The sequence below is a fragment of the Heterodontus francisci genome, chromosome 5, assembly GCF_036365525.1.
Source record: "Heterodontus francisci isolate sHetFra1 chromosome 5, sHetFra1.hap1, whole genome shotgun sequence".
NCBI lineage: Eukaryota > Metazoa > Chordata > Chondrichthyes > Heterodontiformes > Heterodontidae > Heterodontus > Heterodontus francisci.
In genome coordinates, this window is record NC_090375.1 from 48,678,539 (window position 1) to 48,701,841 (window position 23,303).

Genomic DNA, 23,303 nt, shown 5'->3' on the forward strand with positions numbered 1-23,303 from the left:
CTCAGAACACTGATACAGCAAAAGGATGCAAGGTGTGCAAAGAAGGGAAAGACCAACAGGGTCACCAGGGATCGCCTCATTCGCAGAAGTCCAGGTTGAAAGTGCTTGGAAGAAGTGGGCAAAGAGGACATTGACTTTGGGAAGGTCTGGGAGATCCAACACATTGCAACTGGGAGGAGGTTAGGACTTTTAGATGCAAAGATTTTGCCATCAAGGAAGATTGTGTAATATACAAGTGTGGTATGAGGTTTTCAAGTGTTGTAATCAGTGAAGAAAATATCTTTCCCTGTAATTTGGTGTATCGGCTACTTACAAAGTAATATTTATATTTAGTTAATGGGGTTTTTTAGTTTATTGTTATAATAAAAGGTTTTAAATGCGAAATCGTGTCATGTAATTATTTAAATTGGTCTGGGGAGTCCATATTTCGTTTTTAATGTTAATTGTCTCACTGAGGTCGTAACACTGTACATAACCCTCAATATTCCCATCTTAATTAGGACTTCTTTACCTGAAATGATATCACTGAGAGATTCAGCAACAGTGGTAAAACCAGTTTCTCCACAAAACCATACTCCCACCCTTAGCAGCAAGCCCACTCCAACTCTTTCAACACATAGCAGGTTGTGAAATATGAAGTTATGAAGAGTACCAGCTGTAAAAAATTGGCAGCCAGCCTTACTCTGAGTCAAGGGGTAGATTTTGATTTTGTATGATATTTTGACTTTGGGAATTGAATACAAAAACAAGGAATTCGTATTAACCTTTGCAAATCTCTACTTAGCCCTTAGCTGAAATATTGTGCACAATTCTGGGCACCTCACTTTAGAAAGGATGTCAAGGCCTTGGACAGGGTACCGGAAGACACCAGGGTTGAAGCACTTCAGCTATTTGGAGAGAATAGAGTAGCGGAGATTGTTCTCCTCAGAGCAGGGAAGGTTAAGGGGAGTTATCATATAGAGATGCTCAAAGGTATGAGGAGTTTTCATAGAGAAAGTAGGGAAAAGCTGTTTCCTCTTCAAGTGGGTCAGTAACCAGAGGTCATAGAATTAAAATAATTGGCAAAAGAACTAGAGGGGAAATGAGGAGAAATCTTTTCACACAGTGGGTTGTTAAGATCTGGAACACTCTACTGGAAAGGGTGGTGGAATCAGATTCCATAGGAGCTTTCAAAAGCAATTGGACATATACTTGAAAAGGACTAATTTGCAAGGTTATGGAACAAAATCTGGGGTATGGAACGAAACTGGACAGCTCGATCAAAGAGTGGACACAGGCACAATGGGCTTAATGACCTCCTTCTCTGCTCTAAGTTTCTGTGAGAGTGTAAAATGGGTGATAACAAGTCAGCAGCCTTTTTTACATCTCTCCCAATTTCTGTTTCCTTGTAGCTAAAACTGAGTTCGAACTGTTCATTCTCATAATGTGGACATCACTGGAACTGGCATTTATTGCCTGCAACCCTATTTGCCCTGAAAAGGTAATGGAGGCATTCTTGATTTAGCAGTTTGATACAACTGAATCACTTTCCAGGACACTTCAGAGGGTATTTAAGAGTTATGTGCGGGCCTGGAGTAACATATATATGAGTCGGATATAATTCATTATTGAACCTGTTGGGCTTTTACAACAATCCACCAGCTTCATGGTAACTTTTACTGATACCAGGGCCTGAATTTTGCTTCAGAAAAGGTGTGGCGCATGCACGACATGTACATCGCTGAGTCGCCGCGATATTTTACGCGGCGGCACATTTACATGGAGGAGGCAGAATGTCTGTCCCCGATGGCATAGAGGGGGCGGCCAGTCTATCCCCGGTAACGCGTATGGCGCCACCGAACAGGTGCCGATGCCATTGTTAAAGGCCTTCAAGCCCTTCAGTTACATTAAAATTTTTAAAGTGACAGATATTCTGATAAATTCAACTAAAATTTTATTCACACTTTCAATCCCCTCTCCCACCCCGCTAATGAATAAACCATTTATTATTTGTCTTATCCCCCCCAAAAAAATACATTTTCAATCACGACCTTTCCCTTCGAATTTCATTTCCTTTAACCTTCAACCACTTCCCACCATCCCCTCAACCAATCGCTGTAGTTTTTGCCACTCCCCACACTCCCGCACCGAAAAATTCACTCCTTCGCCCCCTCCCCACCAGTGTCACGCTGCGGATCTCCTAACGGAGATCCAAAGGCGTGGGAGTTCCGGCCACTGACCGGAATCGATGCTTCAGGTGGGATAGAGAGGGAGGGAAAAGGGGTGGAGGAGTTGCATTACTGGTCAAAGAGGATATCACAGCTGTGCTGAAGGAGGGCACTATGGAGGACTCGAGCAGTGAGGCAATATGGACAGAACTCAGAAATAGGAAGGGTGCGGTAACAATGTTGGGGCTGTACTACAGGCCTCCCAACAGCGAGCGTGAGATAGAGGTACAAATATGTAAACAGATTATGGAAAGATGTAGGAGCAACAGGGTGGTGGTGATAGGAGATTTTAATTTTCCCAACATTGACTGGGATTCACTTAGTGTTAGAGGTCCAGATGGAGCAGAATTTGTAAGGAGCATCCAGGAAGGTTTTCTAGAGCAGTATGTAAATAGTCCAACTCGGGAAGGGGCCATACTGGACCTGGTGTTGGGGAATGAGCCCGGCCAGGTGTTTGAAGTTTCAGTAGGGGACTACTTTGGGAATAGTGAACACAATTCCGTGAGCTTTAAAATACTCATGGACAAAGACGAGAGTGGTCCTAAAGGAAGAGTGCTAAATTGGGGGAAGGCCAACTATACCAAAATTCGGCAGGAGCTGGGGAATGTAGATTGGGAGCAGCTGTTTGAAGGTAAATCCACATGTGATATGTGGGAGGCTTTGAAAGAGAGGTTGATTAGCGTGCAGGAGAGACATGTTCCTGTGAAAATGAGGGATAGAAATGGCAAGATTAGGGAACCATGGATGACAGGTGAAATTGTGAGACTAGCTAAGAGGAAAAAGGAAGCATACATAAGGTGTAGGCGGCTGATGAAAGACGAAGCTTTGAAAGAATATCGGGAATGTAGGACCAATCTGAAACGAGGAATTAAGAGGGCTAAAAGGGGTCATGAAATATCTATAGCAAACAGGGTTAAAGAAAATCCCAAAGCCTTTTATTCATATATAAGGAGAAAGAGGGTAACTAGAGAAAGGATTGGCCCACTAAAGGACAAAGGAGGAATGTTATGCTTGGAGTTAGAGAAAATGGGTGAGATTCTAAACGAGTACTTTGCATCGGTATTCACCGAGGAGAGGGACATGACGGATGTTGAGGTTAGGGAGAGATGTTTGATTACTCTAGGTCAAGTCGGCATAAGGAGGGAGGAAGTGTTGGGTATTCTAAAAGGCATTAAGGTGGACAAGTCCCCAGGTCCGGATGGGATCTATCCCAGGTTACTGAGGGAAGCGAGAGAGGAAATAGCTGGGGCCTTAACAGATATCTTTGCAGCATCCTTAAACACGGGTGAGGTCCCGGAGGACTGGAGAATTGCTAATGTTGTCCCCTTGTTTAAGAAGGGTAGCAGGGATAATCCAGGTAATTATAGACCGGTGAGCCTGACGTCAGTGGTAGGGAAGCTGCTGGAGAAGATACTGAGGGATAGGATCTATTCCCATTTGGAAGAAAATGGGCTTATCAGTGATAGGCAACATGGTTTTGTGCAGGGAAGGTCATGTCTTACCAACTTAATAGAATTCTTTGAGGAAGTGACAAAGTTGATTGATGAGGGAAGGGCTGTCGATGTCATATACATGGACTTCAGTAAGGCGTTTGATAAGGTTCCCCACGGCAGGCTGATGGAGAAAGTGAAGGCCCATGGGGTCCAAGGTGTACTAGCTGGATGGATAAAGAACTGGCTGGGCAACAGGAGACAGAGAGTAGCAGTAGAAGGGAGTTTATCAAAATGGAGACGTGTGACCAGTGGTGTTCCACAGGGATCCGTGCTGGGACCACTGTTGTTTGTGATATACATTAATGATTTGGAGGAAAGTATAGGTGGACTGATTAGCAAGTTTGCAGACGACACTAAGATTGGTGGAGTAGCAGATAGTGAAGGGGACTGTCAGAGAATACAACAGAATATAGATAGATTGGAGAGTTGGGCAGCGAAATGGCAGATGGAGTTCAATCAGGGCAAATGCGAGGTGATGCATTTTGGAAGATCCAATTCAAGAGTGAATTATACAGTAAATGGAAAAGTCCTGGGGAAAATTGATGTCCAGAGAGATTTGGGTGTTCAGGTCCATTGTTCCCTGAAGGTGGCAACGCAGGTCAATAGAGTGGTCAAGAAGGCATACGGCATGCTTTCCTTCATCGGACGGGGTATTGAGTACAAGAGTTGGCAGGTCATGTTACAGTTGTATAGGACTTTGGTTCGGCCACATTTGGAATACTGCGTGCAGTTCTGGTCGCCACATTACCAAAAGGATGTGGATGCTTTGGAGAGGGTGCAGAGGAGGTTCACCAGGATGTTGCCTGGTATGGAGGGCGCTAGCTATGAAGAGAGGTTGAGTAGATTAGGATTATTTTCATTAGAAAGACGGAGGTTGAGGGGGGACCTGATTGAGGTGTACAAAATCATGAAAGGTATAGACAGGGTGGATAGCAAGAGGCTTTTTCCCAGAGTGGGGGATTCAATTACTAGAGGACACGAGTTCAAATTGAAAGTGGAAAAGTTTAGGGGGGATATGCGTGGAAAGTTCTTTACGCAGAGGGTGGTGGGTGCCTGGAACGCGTTGCCAGCGGAGGTGGTAGATGCGGGCACGATGGCGTCTTTTAAGATGTATCTAGACAGATACATGAATGGGCAGGAAGAAAAGAGATACAGACCCTTAGAAAATAGGCAACATGTTTAGATAGAGGATCTGGATCGGCGCAGGCTTGGAGGGCCGAAGGGCCTGTTCCTGTGCTGTAATTTTCTTTGTTCTTTGTTCTTTGGAATATCGGTGTGGAACAGCAGTCGGGACAAGGTAAGTGTTTACGCATTGATTAAAATTTATTTAAATATTCAAATGAAGGCTCCACCACCGAGCAGTGGGGGGGCCGCCCCGAAGCCTTGGCACTGCCAGTAAAATGGGGTTGGGCCTTCCCGGCGTCGAGGCCTGTGACAGGCCTCGCCCGGAAATATTTTCTGGGCCCCCCACCACGAATTCCAATGTCGGGGGGCTGGTAAAATTCAGCCCCAGCTTTTTATTTCCAGATTTTTTTAAGAAACTGAATTCAAATTCTCGAACTGTCTTGGAGGAATCTGGATTGTTATTCCAGGCCTCTGGATTACCAGCCCAGTGATATTACCACAGCACTACTGTACCCAATGCTGATAGAAAGTACCTAAAATAGGAACTCCCTATTCTCCAGCATTGAATCACTCATCTCAGAGGCCATATGTAAACTCCATAAAAATGAAATTAAACCTAATTCACTGACAAAATCATGTACTAATAATGCTCCTCCATAGTGTGATGCCTTTTCAATAGAAGTCTGACTAGTGTCAGAAATCTCCCTTCACAAGCCTCCTATATTGACACAATGAAAATAGCCTCAGCATTTAGTGGGAACTCATAAGCATATCAGTCAGGGTCACTATGTTCTACTCAAGAAATCAATTCAGCAAACTCTGTAATGCTATGTATTGGGCACTGCCTTGTTTGTAGAAAATGGTTTATAAATAGCGATACAGCATGAGCTTCCTTCACATAGAGATCAGCTGTTTATATGTGTTTACCTGACAGGCACCAGTCTCTGGCATTGTTTCTGAAATCTTTAGTCATCATAGGGGTATCGCTATTAATGTGTAAAACGTCAAAGGAGGTTATTGTGGGATCAATGATCGGAGACACCTTGAGGATGTTCCAGTTATCCAATGACACTGCAATCAAACCATAACATTAGTGTTAATGATAAAATGAAAATGCATTGACTGTGTCACAGTACTTAAAATAATGCTACAAGTGGTAAGGGAAATGAGAAAGGGTTGGTGTATGATATGTTTCAGCTTGGCCTAATTAATTATAAAGGTCTTCTCAGTTCTGAATGTGCAATGAATGAGAGAGCGCGATATATAATAACAAAAAAGATGGAGGGAGAGAGAGAGAGAAAGGGAAAGGAAGCGATAGCAATTTATCATCCAGACCAAAAATGTCACTACCATAAATAGGTATGGTGAGGTTAGCTTCTCTGATTGGTTTATCCAGTATATCATACAGATCAGGAAGATCTCAGACTGCTGAGTTAGCTGATCTCAGTTGTAGCGGTAGTACAACTTGCCAAACTTTTAGGTGAAGGATGGTACATGAGGCAGGATTCTACACTCTGGATGCTGGTCCAGTGGCCCAGGATGCAGCTGTGGGTATGTGGGCAATGGATAGACATAGAACAGGGTTAGCTGTGATGCATCCCTTAGTGGAAAATCCAGAAAGCCCAACAAGGAGTCAACACCTTCAGAAGAGGAGATGATATAAAATTGACAACAGAGAAGTGTGGCTGTATACTATCTCCAATTATTGTGACTGGCAGTGCCTAAGGTCTTGTTCACTTTGTTGCACTGTCATCGATAGTGGTTCTGGAAGTTGTCTAAGCAGCAAAAGAAAAATGCCCACAATGTCCATCTATAGAGCCAACATAATGGTATTTCCACCGGAGATGGAGGTGACCCTAGCATCTAATCAACAGTAGTGTGAGTTGTTCACACATCCCAGAGAAGCAGTTGTGTGCTTACTAACTTGTATGGGCTTTTCCCAGGAAGTGACAATGCACTGCAGTCAGATACGTATAGCGCTGAATTTCCTCGGAGTCTGGGCACACTCCTGCCATAAAACAGCTAGGAGAGGAGAGGAAGGGAGGCAGCAATACCAGATCTCTGTCTCAAAAAGTGACAGAGGGGAAATTTCGCTGAGGTCTGGGAGAATTTCTTCCCCCAGTAAAGGGACAAAAACAATAATGTGGAGCTGGTGGGGTGACATGCAAATTTCCCACATTTGCTTCTTCCTTTTTTATATGTGCGCAGCAACCCGGAAGGTAGCAGCATCCCAGTCAATTAAGAAGCATAAGTGGGAACTACAAGGATTTCCAGGCACCTGCAGTAATAGTAACTGACCCCCATCCTGGCCTCCAGCAGGGTCAGGAATGTAGGGTGCAATACATTACGATTCCTGCTGGCGTCGGAGCAGGACTGAAGAACTTCAGCCCTACAGCTATGGTTTGCAACTTAAAAAGGGTATATGGGCAATTATTCAAATTGGAGGAAGGTATAAAGTGGTGTTCCACAAATATAAATGCTGGGACCACTGTGAGAGTGACTGCCCTTGATATCAAGGTAGCATTTGACTGAGTAAAGCATCAAAGAGCCATAGTCATAGAGCCATAGAGTTATACAGCACAGAAATAGGCCCTTTGGCCCATTGTGTCCATGCCAGCCATCAACCACCTACCTATTCTAATTCCATTTTCCAGCACTTGGCCCACAGCCTTAGCAAAACTGGAGTCAATGGAAATCAAGGGGAAAACTCTCCCTGGCTGGAGTCAATTCTAGAACAAAGGAAGATGGTTGTGGCTGTTGGAGGTCAATCATCTCAGTCCCAGAACACCACTGAAGGAGTTCCTCAGGGTAATGTCCTAGGCCAAAACATCTTCAGCTGCTTCATCAATAACCTTCCTACCATCATAAGGTCAGAAGTGGGAATGTTCGCTAATGAATGCACAGTGTTCAGCGGCATTCGCAACTCCTCAGATACTGAAGCAGGCCCGTGTCCAAGTGCAGAAAGACCTGGATAACATCCAGGATTGGGCTGATAAGTGGTAGGTAACATTCATGCCATACAAGTGCCAGGCAATGACCATCTCAAACAAGAGAGAATCTAACCATCTCCCCATGACATTCAATGGCATTACGATCACTGAATCCCCCACTATCAACATCCTGGGGGGGTTACCATTGACCAGAAACTGAACTGGACCAGCTACAAGAGCAGGTCAAGTGTTGTCTTATGAGGAAAGATTGGACAGACTGGGCTTGTTTTCACAGGAGTTTAGAAGAGTGAGGGGAGACTTGACTGAGGTTTATAAGATCCTGAACAGTCTTGACAAGGTGGTTGTGGAAAGGATATTTCCTCTTGTGCGTGAGTCCAGAACTAGGGGGCATTGTTTTAAAATTAGGGGTCGCCCTTTTAGGAAAGAGATGAGGAGACATTTTTTCTCTCAGAGGGTTGTGCGACTTTGGAATTCTGTGCCTCAGAAGGAGATGGAGGCAGGAACATTGAATATTTTTAAGTTGGAGGTAGATAGATTCTTGTTAGGCAAGGAAATCAAAGGTTATCCGAGGTAGATGGAGTGTGGAATTCGAGACACAAACAGTTCAACCACGATCTTACTGAATGGCGGAGCAGGCTAGAGGGGCCGAATGGCCTACTTCTGCTCCTAATTCGTATGCTCATATGTTCGTAAGGTCAGAGGCTAGGAACTCACCTCTTGTGTCCCAAATGCCTGTCCACCATCTACAAGGCAAAAGTCAGGAGTGTGATGGAATTCACTTGCCTGGATGAGTACAGCTCCAACAACACTCAAGACGCTCGACACCATCCAGGACAAAGCAGCCCGCTTGATTGGCACCCCATCCACAAACATTCACTCCCTGCACCACTGAAGCACAGTGGCAGCAGTGTGTACCATCTACAAGATGCACTGCAGCAACTCACCAAGGCTCCTTAGACAGAACCTTCCAGACCCACGACCTCTACCACCTAGAAGGACAAGGGCAGCAGATACACGGGAACACCACCACCTAGGTTCCCATCCAAGCCACACAACAACCTGACTTGGAACTATATTGCCGTTCCTTCACTGTCACTGGGTCAAAACCCTGGAATTCCCTTCTTAACAGCATTGTTGGTCTACCTACACCCCAAGGACTGCAGCATTTCAAGAAGGCAGCTCACTTTCTTAAGGCCAATTAGGGATGGGCAATAAATGCTGGCCCAGCCAGCGATGCCCATATCCCATGAATGAATGACAAAAAAGGTAAATTTGAGGTATATACTTTGGAAGGAAAAACAGAAATCACTTACACCTTCGAATATAATAAACTGAATGGTACAGAAGAACAAAAAGATCTAGGGATGTAGGTGAAGAAATCACTAAACCAGCATTGCAGGTCAGTAAAGCAATTAAAAATGCCAAAAAATACTGGGATTTCTTTCTAGGGGTAGAGAATTCAGAACTAGTGAAGTACAACTTGTAAAGAACCCTGGTCAGGACACACTTAGAGTAATATGCACATACTGTAAAAAGGATATAAAATACTGCAGAAAGTACAAACATGGTTTACAAGGATGGTACCAGACTGAGAGATTACAGCTATTGGGAAAGACTGAACAGCCTGGAGCAATTTCCTTTAAAAATTAAATAGAGGTGGCCTGATAGAGGTCATTAAAATTATAACTTGGTTGTACAGGGTAAATGTGGAGTGAATGTTGCTACTTGTGGGAGAATCTAAAACTCAGAGGCCATAAATACAAGACCATTACTGATAAATCCAATAGGGAAATAAAGAGAAATTTCTTTAGTCAGAGAATGGCTAGAATGTGGAATTTGCTACCACAGGACGTGATTGGTGCAAATAACCTAGATGTTTTCAAAAGTTATGCACCCCCTCACCCCCATCTCCGTTTTTCCTTGCTTGGGGCATATTGCAGAAAGCTGGTCCAATCCTGCCAATTTTTATACCCTAACTAAAGTTAATAGTTATCCAGACCCAATGAGTAGTGAAATGTCCCAAAGAAATACCATGGGCTGATTATCACGGCTACTTTGCTGGCAAGTCTAACTCTGGGTATGGGAGTGGAGGCATCAATTTCAGGCTGCATGACAATGAGCCTGCATTAGGTGTCAGCTATGGCTCAGTGGTAACACACTTGGTCGTGAGTTCAAGACTCAGTGACTTGAATATATAAGCCAGGCGGAGACATCAGTCCAATACTGCCCTATTTGAGGTGCTGTCTTTGCATGAGATGTTAACTTGACACACTGCCATATCAGATGGGCATAAAAGATCCCATAGTACAATTTAAAGAAAGCAGCAGAATTCTCCTGGTCTCCTGGCTAATATGTTATCATCAACCTAAAACTGATAACCTGGACTTGCTTTTTGTAGGACTTCACTGTGTGCAAGTTCACATTTCATACATGGGGTGACTGCACTTCAGAAAGTACTTAATTAGTTGTAACTTTGAAACACACTAAAGTTATGAAAGGCTCTACTGAACTGCAAGTCTTTTTTTCCCCCTTAGTATCACATGGTACATGACAGAGTACACAGACGGCCTTTTACCCAGAGGGTATCTTCATCTCCTTATCTCCAGTTCATATTGAGCCACATCACAGCCCAAATGATTAAGATAGAGATTAGAATGGTGACCACTCAGCACAGAACAAGAAGTGCCTGACCTCTGGTTTCTGTGGTGTTATGATGAGGGTGTATTCTAGGAAGTGTGTGGTTTCTCTGTGAAAGGGCGAGGTTTAATTCTCTGTGGTACAACAAAGTGTTTCATGTGCTTTTCTCACACAGGGAACCATAATCAACGTGTGTTCTAACAAAGGCTCTGGGGTACTGCACAGTTATTACATGAGTTTAAAATATATGAACTAAGTATCATAGGCTATTTATGCCCTTGAGTCTGTTTCACCTGCCATTCAAGGAGATCATGGTTGATCTGCGACCTAATGCCATATACCCAGCTTTACCCCATAACCCTTAATAACTTGGGTTAACAAAAATCTATCAATCTCAGAAAAATTAACAATTAATTGAATCGCGCATCAATTGCCATTTGTGGAGGAGAGTTCCAAACTTTTACCACTATTTGTGTGTGGAAGTGTTTCCTAATTTCACTTCTGAAAGGTCTGGCTCTAACTTTTAGACTATGGCCCCAAGTCCTATCTCCCCAATTAGCAGAATAGTTTCTCTCTATCTACCCTATCTGTTCCCAGTAATATCTTGAAAACTTCAATCAAATCACCCCTTAAGCTTCGGAATGCCAGGGAATACAACCCTAGTTTGTGTTCTGTCTCCTTGTAATTTAACCCTTTAGGTCCTGATAACATTCTTGTAAACCTACATTGCTCTCCCTTCAAGGCCAATATATCTTTCCTTAGGTGTGGTGCCCAGAAATGCTCACAATGCTCCAGTTGTGGTCTAACCAGGGCTTTGTATAGCTGAAGCATGACTTCTGCCCCTTTGAATTCTAGTCCTCTAGATATAGCTAGCATTCTATTTGTATTTTTGACTATTTTATGTATTTGTTCATGACATTTTAATGATCTACGTACCTATAACCCCAAGTCATAAGAACATTAGAAATAGGAGCAGCAGTAGGCCATTTGGCTCTTCGAGCCTGCTCCGCCATTCAACAAGATCATGACTGACCTCCTACCTCAACTTTATCTGCCCGTACAATCGCCATATCCCTTAATTCCATTAGTACCCAAAACTCTTAACAATCGCTGTATTGCATATACTCAACCATACAGCATTCACAGCATTCTGGGGTAGAGAATTCCAAAGAATTACAACCCTTTGAGTGAAGAAATTCCTTCTCATCATAGTCCTAAATGGCCGACCTCTTATTCTGAGACTGTGACTGCGTGTTATAGAGTCCCCAGCCAGGGGAAACATTTTCTCAGGATCTACCCTCTCAAGACCTTTATACATTGCAATTAGATTATCTGTGATTTTCTACGGAATATAGGTCTAGTCTATCAATCTCTCCTCTTGGACAAAAACAAGTCTAGTAAACCTTTGTGGCACTCTCTCTAGATAAGGAGATCAAAACTGCATACAGTTCTTCAGATGTAGCCTCATCATTGCCCTGTATAATTGTAGTAAGACTTCTTTACTTTTATTCTCCAATCTCTTTGTAATAAAAACTAACAAGCCATTTCCCTTCCTAATTGCTGCTGTACCTGCATGTCAACTTGCTATGATTCATATACAAGGACTCCCAGGTCCCTCTGAATGCAAACATTTCCCAGTCTCTCACCATTCAAAAATGTTCTGCTTTTTTATTATTTCCTAAAACTGATTTCTTTAAGTTTCTCATTCTTGCTAAACCCGTGATTCCCCATTGTTTACAGATTTTTATTGTGTCTTCTACTGTGAAGACAGATACAAAGTATTTGTTTAATGTCTCTACCATTTCCTATTCCCCATTTTAATTTCCCCTGTCTCTGTCTCGAATAGGCTCACTTTTAATTTCACTGATCTCTTCCTATTTACATATCTATAGAAATGTTTACACTCTGTTTTTAAGTCTCTTGCTAGTCTCATATTCTCTTTTCATTTTATCATCAATTTTTGGTCCAGCTTTGCTGAATTTTAACATCCTCCAACCCCTAAGGTTTACTACTCTTCTTGGCAACAAATAAACCTCTTCCTTTATCTAATATTATCTTTAATTCTTCTTGTTAGCCATGGTTGGACCATTTTTTCTGTGGAGATTTTCTGCCTTAAAGTAATGTATATTTGTTTCAAATTATGTATTAATTCTTTAAATGATTGCCATTTATTGTCTAGCATCATATCTTTTAATGTAATTTCCCAATTTACTTTAACCAATTCACCCCTCATACCTGCATAGTTTGTTTTGTTTAAATTTAAGACCTTAGTTATGGACATAACTAAATCACTTTCAAACTCAATACAAAATTCTATCATATTATGGTCACTTTTCCTTCGAGGCCCTTTCTTACAAGGTTATTAATGAACTCTGCCTCATTGCACGATATTAGATCCAAACGTACTGATCTAGAAAACTATCTTGTATACATTCCATTAACTCATTCTCCATATTAATACTGCAAATTTGGTTTGATCAGTCTATATGGAGATTAAAGTCCCCTATGGTTATTGGGTTACACAATTTACTGTGGACAGTCTTTGTCTTATTGCATTGAAGTCAGCCTTATTTAAATTTAGAATCTGTTTCACATTTCTCCTTTAGGTTGAACTTGATCATATTATGATCGGTATTGTGTATTACATGTTCATTCACTGTTCGGCTGTTATTAAATTTGGCTTATTGCTCATTACTAAATCTAATATGGTGTGTCCATTGTTGTTTCTAGGACATATTGAGTTGAATTTTATGGGCCCTCTAGGGACGGGAACAGAGGCGGGGAGAGCCATAAAATCATGTTGGGAGACGGAGGGTAGAGTGCCTATCGCCTTCCCGCTGCCTTCCATTTTCATGCAGGGCGGGGAAGGCCAAGGATGGCCTTTCCACTCCAGGCCAATTGTGGTCCTAAAGAGGCATCCCATTTCCACCTTATTTAATAGAAGGCAGAGGGACCCGTCGCCGCATGCAGAGGCCACCAGGTAAAACCTGCCAGCCTCCTAGAGGGGTTGGGTGTCCTTTGGGGCAATCCAGGGTCCCTGGAGGCACCCCTCCCAGTAATGATCACTGAACCTGCCCCCCCCACCCCAGGAAGACCCACACTCACTAACCCTCTGCCATTCCGTCACCAGGACCTGCCTGACTGGCCTCGGTCACCCCATCACTCACCTGTCCCAGGGTCTCCTGACATCTTCATATTACAGGGCCTCCTGCAGTATTGGCAGTGGCCACTGCTCCCAGTGGCGCTGCCTGTACTGCAGAGCTGCTAGCCCTCTGATTGGCCAGCAGCTCTTGGAGGTGAGAGCTCGTCTCCTACAGGGATGGCATCCCTGACGGCAGGCAGCTAATTGCCTCCTGCCATTTAATTGTAATGGGGGTCCACTGGAGGGCTGAGGCAGGGTTTCCCCCCACCTTCCGGCCTGCCACCAGGTCCCCCACCATCACAACAAAATACAGCTTATTGCTTCAGAAAACTATCCTGGACACACTCAAGAACTCATTACCTTTTCAATATGTGCTAGTTTGCTTATCCCAATCTATATAAAGGTTACAATCCCTCATTGAAACGATTCTGCCTGTACTACATGCTTGTCTGTTCTCTGCATTTGTACAGTCTACCATTTCATAGCTGCTACCTGACGGCCTATACACAACTCCCACTACAGTCTTTAACCTTTTCTATTTCCACTTCCTACTTAACTCTCTCTATATCCTCTATTACTGAAGTTATTTCATCCTTAATCACTAAGGCTACTCCTCCAACTCTGCTATTCTCCCTATCTTTCCTGTACATCTTATAACCTTAAGGGCTGTGTCCTTTTTTAAGAAATTGTTTCCTGTCCCCAATTTTCTTCCTTCCTCGCACAAAAGCAGTATGTTTTGATGGATACCAACTACTCTCCAAAGCATCTCTCAAACAGTTACTCTTGATGCTTGAGTTGATTTTATTTTGTTCTCAAGATGTGCCCTTTCTTGGCAAGACTAAATTTATTGCTCATCAGCACTTGCCCTGAGAAGGTGGTAGAGGGGTTTCTCTTTGAACTGTTGCAGTCCTTTTGGTGATCGAGCTCCCATAACGAGGCTAAGTAGTGAATTCTAGGATAGTTGGCCTGGTGATAGTGAATGAACAGTCATACATGTCCAAGTCAGAATGGTATATAACTCAGAGGGGACCTTGGAGCAGTGTGCTGAAAGGTAGCTTAACCATTATTTTGGTTAGTTGGGTGTCTGATAGGCATAAAGACCAACACAATGTTTTCAAATCTCCAATCCAAGCTACTGATAAATCAATATTCATCTGTAAAGTTTCTTCAAGAGGAAGTTGGGTGGCCACCTGAGACAAATAGACTTGCAGGGCTACAGGGATTGAGCCGGGAAGTGGGACTGACTGCATAGCTCCGTGGAGAGCCAGCATGGACTCGCTGGTCTCTGACTTCCTTCTGTGCTGTAAATGACTCTATGTACATACTTTCCTTTTAGAGACACTTCTTTTATTCTTTGACGCGATGTGGGCATCACTAGCAAGGCCAACATTTATTGTCCATCCCTAATTTGCTCTTTCCCAAGTCCAGAGTTCTTGAACACAGGTTGGCAAAGCCAAAGTTTATGGACTCCAAAGTGTGTGCAGAGTATTGTGGAGTTTTCCATTTCTGCCCATTTAGGATTGGGAGATTGGGCTGTAGGGTTACAGTAGTCAACTAGAAAGAATCCCAGTTGCCATTTACAGGTGTATATCTTATGGTTCCACCAATGAGCTGGTCAATCATTAATAGTCCTCTGGAATACAGTGGACCTTCCTGCCTCTGACGATGAATTACTTGTTTGAAGCAAAGGGTTAACTTGGTTTTCAAGATTCCAATGCCATGTGTGTCATCATGGAACAACCTTAACCCCAAAGAGACTCCACTTACTTCACCAACCACCCACCCCCAAGGAAGCCAGACACCAAAATGTACATTTTATGAGGCAAGGGTCCAAGCATGAAATGCTGATCACTGAGAGAACAAGCTGCAGAGACTGTCATGCGAAGACACTCCCAATATTAGTTTTTCTTTTAATGCTAATGACTAGAACAATGGAAGCACTGTAAATCAGGTGTGCTAACCTATATGACTAATTTTCTAGCCCCCGCTTTCCTGACTAGAGAGGTACCGTGCTGTTACCTTGGCATCACATTATCCCTCAAATGTTTAAAGATACATTTTTCCATTCAATTCTGCTCACTTTGAGGCAGGTGCATTGGAATGACAGAAATGACCTGGTTTTATATAGTGCCTCATCACATCTCTCATAAATATCTCTATGTGCTTCAACTACAATGAAGGACTTTGAAGGGCAGTAGATATTGTTATGTAGGCAGGTTTTGCTGACATTTTGCACCCACTGAGATCCCACAAGCAGCAATGAAGTGAATGACCTAATAATCTACTTTTGATGGCATTGGTCACATGAAGAGTACTGGTTCAGACAGCAGGAGAACTCCCTACTTTTCTTTGCATTGTGCCACTGGATCTTAGCATTCATCTGAACCAAAAGAAGCAGGCAGGGATTATTATTTATCCAGGCTATTCAGGTTTCCAGGAAATTTTCATCAGCAGCAAAGAAAGACTCAGACCAACCTCTTTCTGATTCTGCCCTCTATCTGATGTTGCCTTTGGCAATTGAAAGTAACCATTAGGGATCAACAGTCTGTGCCACACTACCACTTCCCACCAAGTAGTGTATTACCTACAAAACAATTATCCTATAGCAGCAAATGAACTACCAAGCCTTGTGAGTCAGTTCATTGTGATGATTTCCACCCCCTCCCCCCCCCCCCCCCCCCACCTCCCCCTGCCCCCATTTCTTTTATTTTATCATTCTTTGGGCAAGAAAAGTAAGCAGATGTAAAACCTTCGAATGTACCTTTTCGAGGAAGTGGAGGAAGGCTATCAGGTGGACACATATTGAGTGCATGATTCCACTGGCTCACTGCAAATAAAAATTGAGAGATAAGTTAATGGATAATTTATAAACTGAGAAACTGACTTTCACAATTCTTGTGTGATGTTTTTTCCAGAAGGCATTGACTCTTTATCAAATGCTGCTTGCCAATGCCTCACCCAAACAGCCATAATTCTTTATGTGTGAGCCTGGACAGAAAGTGCCACTAGATTACTTGACGGTGAGGTAGGAGGTTAATCACATGAGTCTAATCCTTCACAAAGTCCACATGGACACGTTTTCCAGCAGGGGTTCATTGGACAGACATGAATAGCTGGAACCTTGGCTGATTTTGGTGCCCCTCACTAGTCCCTCTCCTCATCACCCCAACACACACCACTGAGATCAGTTAACAGCACAGATATGGGACTAGACCTGGGACTTTCCTGGTCTATATGGCTCAGTTGTACTATGTCTTGAACAGCTGTTTTTACTAGAATTCAGAACAACAATGCTTCAAGGAGAGGATTTCTTGCCAAACTGGTGGCATATTTATCATCACTGAGGTGAGTCGTAGGTGGAAAATTCAGAAGCTGTACCTTGATTCTGAGTTTTGTTGTAAATGATTCCTTCCTCATAGCCAATGATTGACTCTCGGCTATTATTGCGTAACATTATCAGAAACACATTTAGACATACTGGAAATTTCCAGGCCCATAAACAAAAGCCTTACACATTTCAAAGTGGTGATGCCAGTGTTGACAAGAACAGATGGAGTAGCCAATAAATGTCCCACAATGTCTCCCCTTTAGAGTTAATGCAAAGTACTACCAGATGCTCTTGTCAGATCAGTCAAATCGTGCACTAAATCGTGACACCAAAGGGTGGAATTTCCTATATATTTATCCCCAGCGAAATGCATAATTCAGGGTTTAAAGCAAATACACAGAGTAAAACTATCAAACAAACTCAGGGATGGAAACTCAGATGGATGTCTTCACCTATGTCCTACTTTCTTTCCTCTTTGATGCCCATCTATCACTCCCTACACAGAATGCATTTTGGCTTATTATAATGGCTCCACCCTCAGACCAAAGTACAGCACATAAGTGTTTCCTGGAATTACACTGGTTCAAGACGGCTGTAAGATTAAGGCCAGAATTTTAGTAGCAGCAGAAAACTAAGTAATCTTCCTGGCATTTTTATGTGATTTTTTTTCAAGTCATTGATTGAAATACCTCTCCTCACTGAGATATGCGCTGTATTTTCTGTTTCTCTGAACACATTTTTATCTTTTCAGTACGAGTCACATTAAGAATTTAAACGTTTCCAGGATTGTATGTTTTCAAATATGCTGTGTCGAATGATGGTTAGATGGCTTGAAACTTTAAATTTCATACTTAAAAGAAAGAATAGTGGTGATTTCCATTTACCTACACGCTGGCATATTCTAATGAGATTTCAGGAAATTTAAGAGTAAATGTTATCAGCAAAAGTGTACACAGATGGGCAATTACTCTCCGACAGGAAATGTCACCTCTTAATGCTAAATTTGCTGCTACTGTATCTTCCAACGAGGAAGTTACACACAATTCCTTTTATTTAAAATTTTTAGGGTCAAGTATTGTAGACACCAAGGAAAGGGATGCTGGCGCAAGGAAATGGAACACCTTTCCACTTTTGGAAACCCACTGTCAGCAGCAGGTACCTCCAGGTTAAGGAAGAATATCACAAGTAGATGCTTGCCAGCACAAATACTGGCTTCCTGCCTTTGCTAGCAGGCTGATGGAATTACTGTAAATCAATCCAAAGAAAACAAGATAGATCTGCAATTGTAGAGTTCATTACATACCAGGCTTCTGGTACCATCCAAAGGGATAGGTTAGTGTGTCCATGTCAGATGACTCACAATCCAGGATACGCCAGCTCTGAGCTTCCTCACTGCAGGACTGCACTCCAAGACTACTGAGTGTAAGGCATGTCATCTCCAACTCTATCAAAAGTATTTGATAATAAAAGTAAATATTAATGGGGAAATTCTCATTCCCCCCCAAGCCAGTTTTACTGTCAATGCCATCCCACATTTACCTCACCCAAGCAGCCATTCTTCATGTCTAAGTTTGGGCACTGAGTGTTGGCAGAGTATTCACCATGAAGGTAGATACAGGCAAGCTTCACCCTTTCCACACCAAACATTCACACATATCCAGCAAATGTTGCTGGGTAGTAATCAGGAATGAAAACTGCCTAAATGTTTTCCCACCCTTTGCCAAAGTGAATCAGTCGCCATTCTAGCTGAGACCAGCCAGTTAAGCATGAACTGTGAACCACTCCTGGGACTTTCCAAGTTATTCTGGATAAATGAACCACAAGAAGCAATTAAAACGGAGTGACAGGAGAGTCTCAGTTCAATGCTCTCTATTCAGCAGTAGTGGCACAGGCAAAGCAGGTTGTGTAGTTTCTAAAGTTACTTATAGCGTTCTTGTGGAAACTAGCCTACTCAGCACAAGAGGAGTTTAACCTATGAGTGAACTTACACCAGTGAGCCTTTGGAAGACTTACAACATTCAGGGGCAGGATCTGCATGGGGGTTCACCCAATGTCCTACCACAACTTTGGCAGAAGATTTGTGGGAACTGCAGAGAAACAGAGTAAAGGGTTGTTTACAACATTTTGCCAGGTCTTCTGCTGATCTTCCACTGAAGTTATGGTGGAAGAGCAGGAGAACCCTTGTAAAAATTTGAAACCTCACAGCATAAGTAGAATAGATCCAAATAATAATGACTGAAATGAAATTCATTGTGCTCATACACTTAATCCATGCTTAAGTGTCTAGTGAGTCATTGTGTCCCATTTAAGTACTGAATTGAAAAAGTCAACTAAGGTATATCTGGCTCGTCCCAAAGTTTGAAAAGTGTCTCATGAGGCTTTATCTCTTATACCACTTGGTTAATTTTCTTTGCTTTATCTGTCATCCTGCTCTACACACTCATCAGTTAAATATAAATCGGTTAAATATAATCTGCTCAGTTACCTCACTTCTTCCAGGTTTGCATTTGTGGTTGCTGCTATGGAGTTTGGCTGGCGTAAATATGGTGGCATGGGTGTCATGGTCCTCTGGTCTTTCCCCAGCTGGAGTCTCCAGGATCATGATATCTTTTACTATATTTTCAGTGACTATTGGCATCAGCGGGTACAAGGTATTTTGGACCCTATTTTCTTTTGTCAAACGATTTATTTGGAAGCAACTTATTTACCCACATATACTGCCTTGTATTTAACAGTTTTTCTTCTTCTACATGCATTATCTGCTACACTGTCCTCATTTATTCGTTGTTAGTTAATACCTGGCATCCGTAGATCTTTCAGAAATCCGAATCCTTTGCAACAGGAATCTTCATCGCACAAGCGTTCACACTCAAAGAACCTTGGCATACAAAAATGTGGCGAGTCAGTTCAGCAGCACTCTCACAGCAGTATTACTCTAACTTTTTGCTAAGGGTCACAACCCAACCAATGGTTTCCCCCAGGCTACCCTCCAGAAAGCTGCAACATGTTGCACCACAGAAGGGAAGCAGGACTGAGCCTGCAGTTCCCCGATGGGGAGCTCTTAGTCTTCAAGCAAGCCAATGTGACTATTTGTCTGATGAAAGGTAGGCATTTCCACACAGGAAAAGGAACAATAAAGGGTTTAATTGTTCTATTTTAATGGGGTCCTTTAACTTTTTGTGTGTTTCTGAAATAAACCTGTTCCCCCATTGCTTTCCTTTGCTTTCTTTTGCAGAAGGCTCAGAAGTGGAAAGGAAACAGCCCTGAATCTGAACAGTCAGCATCCCAAAGCCAGGCAGCTATGCACGGGGGTAAAAGGCAAGAGGAGCATGAAGTATGCTGGGGCCCACGGGTGAAGGGCTGGTGGGCTACAATTGACCCCCAGCCTATATTATTATTATATTATCTTTTGGTGCAGTGCATTAATAGTCCAGGAGTCTATGGCACGTTCCCAAAACTTCCCAACATAGCAGTTCCTAAAGTATCTAAACATTCAGCAAATAGAATGTTGGTCTTCATCTCAAAGGGCTGGTATATAAAGGGGAGGATGTGATGCTTCAGTTGCATAGAGCCTTCGTCAGACCCCACCTGGTGTACTGCGTTCAGCTCAAGGCACTACACCTCAGAAAGGATATAGTGGCCTTGGAGGTGGTACTACGCATATTCAACAAAATGATACTGACGCTCAAAACATTTATTTATGTGGACAGGCTGCATAAATTTAGCTTGTATTCTGTTGGTCTAATCTAGGTGTTTAAAATAATAAAATCTATATCCCCTGCTGGGGGAATCCAGAATAAAGGGGCATAATCTTAAAATTGGAGCCAAACTATTTAGAAGTGCATTCAGGAGTTAAACCAGGAAGCACTTTTTGACACAAAGTGTCAAAAGTGTAGTAATCAAGAGCTTTTTAAACCAAAAGACTGTGAATGCTCAGACAATTGGAGTATTCAAGACTGAGATCACTAGATTTTTGTTCGGTAAGCTTATCAAAGAATATGGAACTAAGATGGGTAACTGAATTGAAGTATAGATCAGCCATAGAGGAGCAAGTGGGGAGACAGTGGTGTAGTGGTAATATCACTGGACCAGTAATCCAGAAGCCTAGATTAATGCCCTGGGGACACGAGTTCAAATCCCACCATAGCAGTTGGTGGAATTTAAATTCAATTGTTCAATAAATTAAATTGGTTATTTTAAAAATCTGGAATTAAAAGCTAGTAGTCTCAGTAATGGTGATGCTATCAATTATCATAAAAACCTATCTGGTTTGTTAATTCCCTTACTGTTCTTTCCTGGTCTGGCCTACATATGACTCCAGACCCACAGTAACGTGGTTGACTCTTAAGTGCCCTCTGAAATGGCCCAGCAAACCACTCAGTTCAAGGGCAATTATAGGGATGGGCAACAAATGCCGGCCAGTGCTGCCCACATCCCATTGATGAGTTAAAAAAAAGGCTGAAGGTAAAAACAAATGAAAATGGGTAAATGAAGAGGGCAAGTCCAATGTCTGCTGTGAACTCCACTATAAAAGTGGCCTCAAAGAATGAGTACTTACCCAGCTTGGATCCCTTTTGCGGTCACATTCAGCCTGTTCCTTACTGAGATACCCCACAGCTCACGAAATGGCAAGCGGCGATAGAAATTTTTCACACTTCCTTCCAGCACATCTGCAGGAAAGAAAGTGTTATTCAGTTAGACTGTTGACTTCCTGACCCATTGTCTCCCTCTGCAATAATGCATTTCCTTCAAAGGACCCATTTGCCATCATTTGATCCATATGAAAATTATCTTCATAATGTTGCAATGCAAGTTGTTAAACAGTAGGTATCATAATCAGTGTTTTCTCGAAAAGCCAATGCTACATTGTTGTAAAGATACAGGTTGAGGTGTGTTACAGACACAATAGCAGAGGACTAAGTGTGTTACACACCTTGAAAATTGCTCAGTGAAAGTTGATCATTCTTCACAACGTAAGAGGTGAGATTTTCCTGTGTCAGCACCCAGGCACAATTGATTGCTAGGACAAAGTAATCAAGTGTGAACTGTTGCTTGGCGGTAACTGTCTTGCTTCAACATAAGAAGGTTGTAGGTTCCTGTCCCAGTCCAGATTCTTCAGCACATGATCTAAGATGTACTTCAGTGAAATACAGAGGGAGTGCTGCACTGTCAGAAGTGCCACCTTTTGGATGTGATATGAAATCAAGCCCCGGTCTCATCATTCGGGTGGATGGACATTGTGCTATGGCATTATTTCAAAGAAGAGCTCTCTCCAGTGTCCTGCCCAGTGTGTACCACTCAACCATCACAAAAACAGATTTGATTTATCTCATTGCTGTTTGTGGAACCTTGTTATGTACAAGCTGACTGTCACTTTTCCTACGTTACAACAGTGACTACACTTCAAAAATGTAATTCATTGGTTGTAAAGTGCTTTGGCATTTCATGGCATCGTGAAAGACATATCATTTTAAATCTGTGCTGCATCATATCCTTCCTGAGGCGCAGTGTAAGCTTTTTCTTTTTTCATACTTTCATGTGTGTGTCGCTGGCAAGGCCAGCATTTACTGCCCATCCCTAATTTTCCTGGGAGGGTAATAATTCAATTAAGTGGCTTGCTCGGCCACTTCAGAGGGCTATTGAGATTCAACTATAGCAGCGTTTTACTTGTACTTCTTTCAATGTAATATACTGTATTCGCTGCTCACAATATGGTCTCCTCTACATTGGGGAGACCAAACGCAGACTGGGTGTCTGCTTTGCGGAATACCTCTGCTCAGTCCGCAAGCAGGACCCCGAGCTTCCGATTGCTTGCCATTTCAACACTCCCCACTGCTCTCATGCTCACATCTCTGTCCTGGGCTTGTTGCAGTGTTCCAGTGAACATCAACGCAAGCTCAAGGAACAGCATCTCATTTACCGATTAGGCACACTAAAGCCTGCCGGCTGAACATTGAGTTCAATAATTTCAGAGCATGACAGGCCCCCCTTTTTACTTTTATTTTTAGTTATTTTTTCTTTTTTAAAAATGTTTTGTGTTTATTTTATTTTATTTCATCTTAGCTTGTTCAGTTTACTTACCCAATTTTTTTTTCATGTTTGTACTTGCAGCTGTTCAATTTTCAATCCGTTAACACCCTATCTGTACTAATGTTTTGTCTTTCAACACACCATTAACATATTGTTTGCCTTTGCTCCACGACCTTCTGGTTAGTTATCCTGTGACCTTGTCCTATCTACATCTTCTCCTTTGTTATCTCTTGCCCCATCCCCGCTTTACTTGCTTATAACCTTTCACATTTCTAATATTTGCCAGTTCTGAAGAAGGGTCACTGACCTGAAACGTTAACTCTGCTTCTCTCTCCACAGATGCTGTCAGACCTGCTGAGTATTTCCAGCATTTCTTGTTTCTATTTGAGA

At 42.6% G+C, this 23,303-nt stretch overlaps 1 protein-coding gene across 1 annotated transcript in view; it reads right to left on the minus strand.

Annotated features, from left to right (window-relative positions):
• Nucleotides 1-23,303, minus strand: part of tg (thyroglobulin) — a 532,338-nt gene that overhangs the window by 292,530 nt on the left and 216,505 nt on the right. Inside the window, exons 38-42 of the mRNA XM_068032631.1 lie at nt 21,442-21,553; nt 19,682-19,761; nt 18,187-18,327; nt 16,317-16,382; nt 5,753-5,896 (exon numbers count right to left, since the gene is read on the minus strand). Of these exons, the coding sequence (XP_067888732.1) occupies nt 5,753-5,896; nt 16,317-16,382; nt 18,187-18,327; nt 19,682-19,761; nt 21,442-21,553 (543 nt within the window). The remainder of the gene's footprint in view (nt 1-5,752; nt 5,897-16,316; nt 16,383-18,186; nt 18,328-19,681; nt 19,762-21,441; nt 21,554-23,303) is intronic.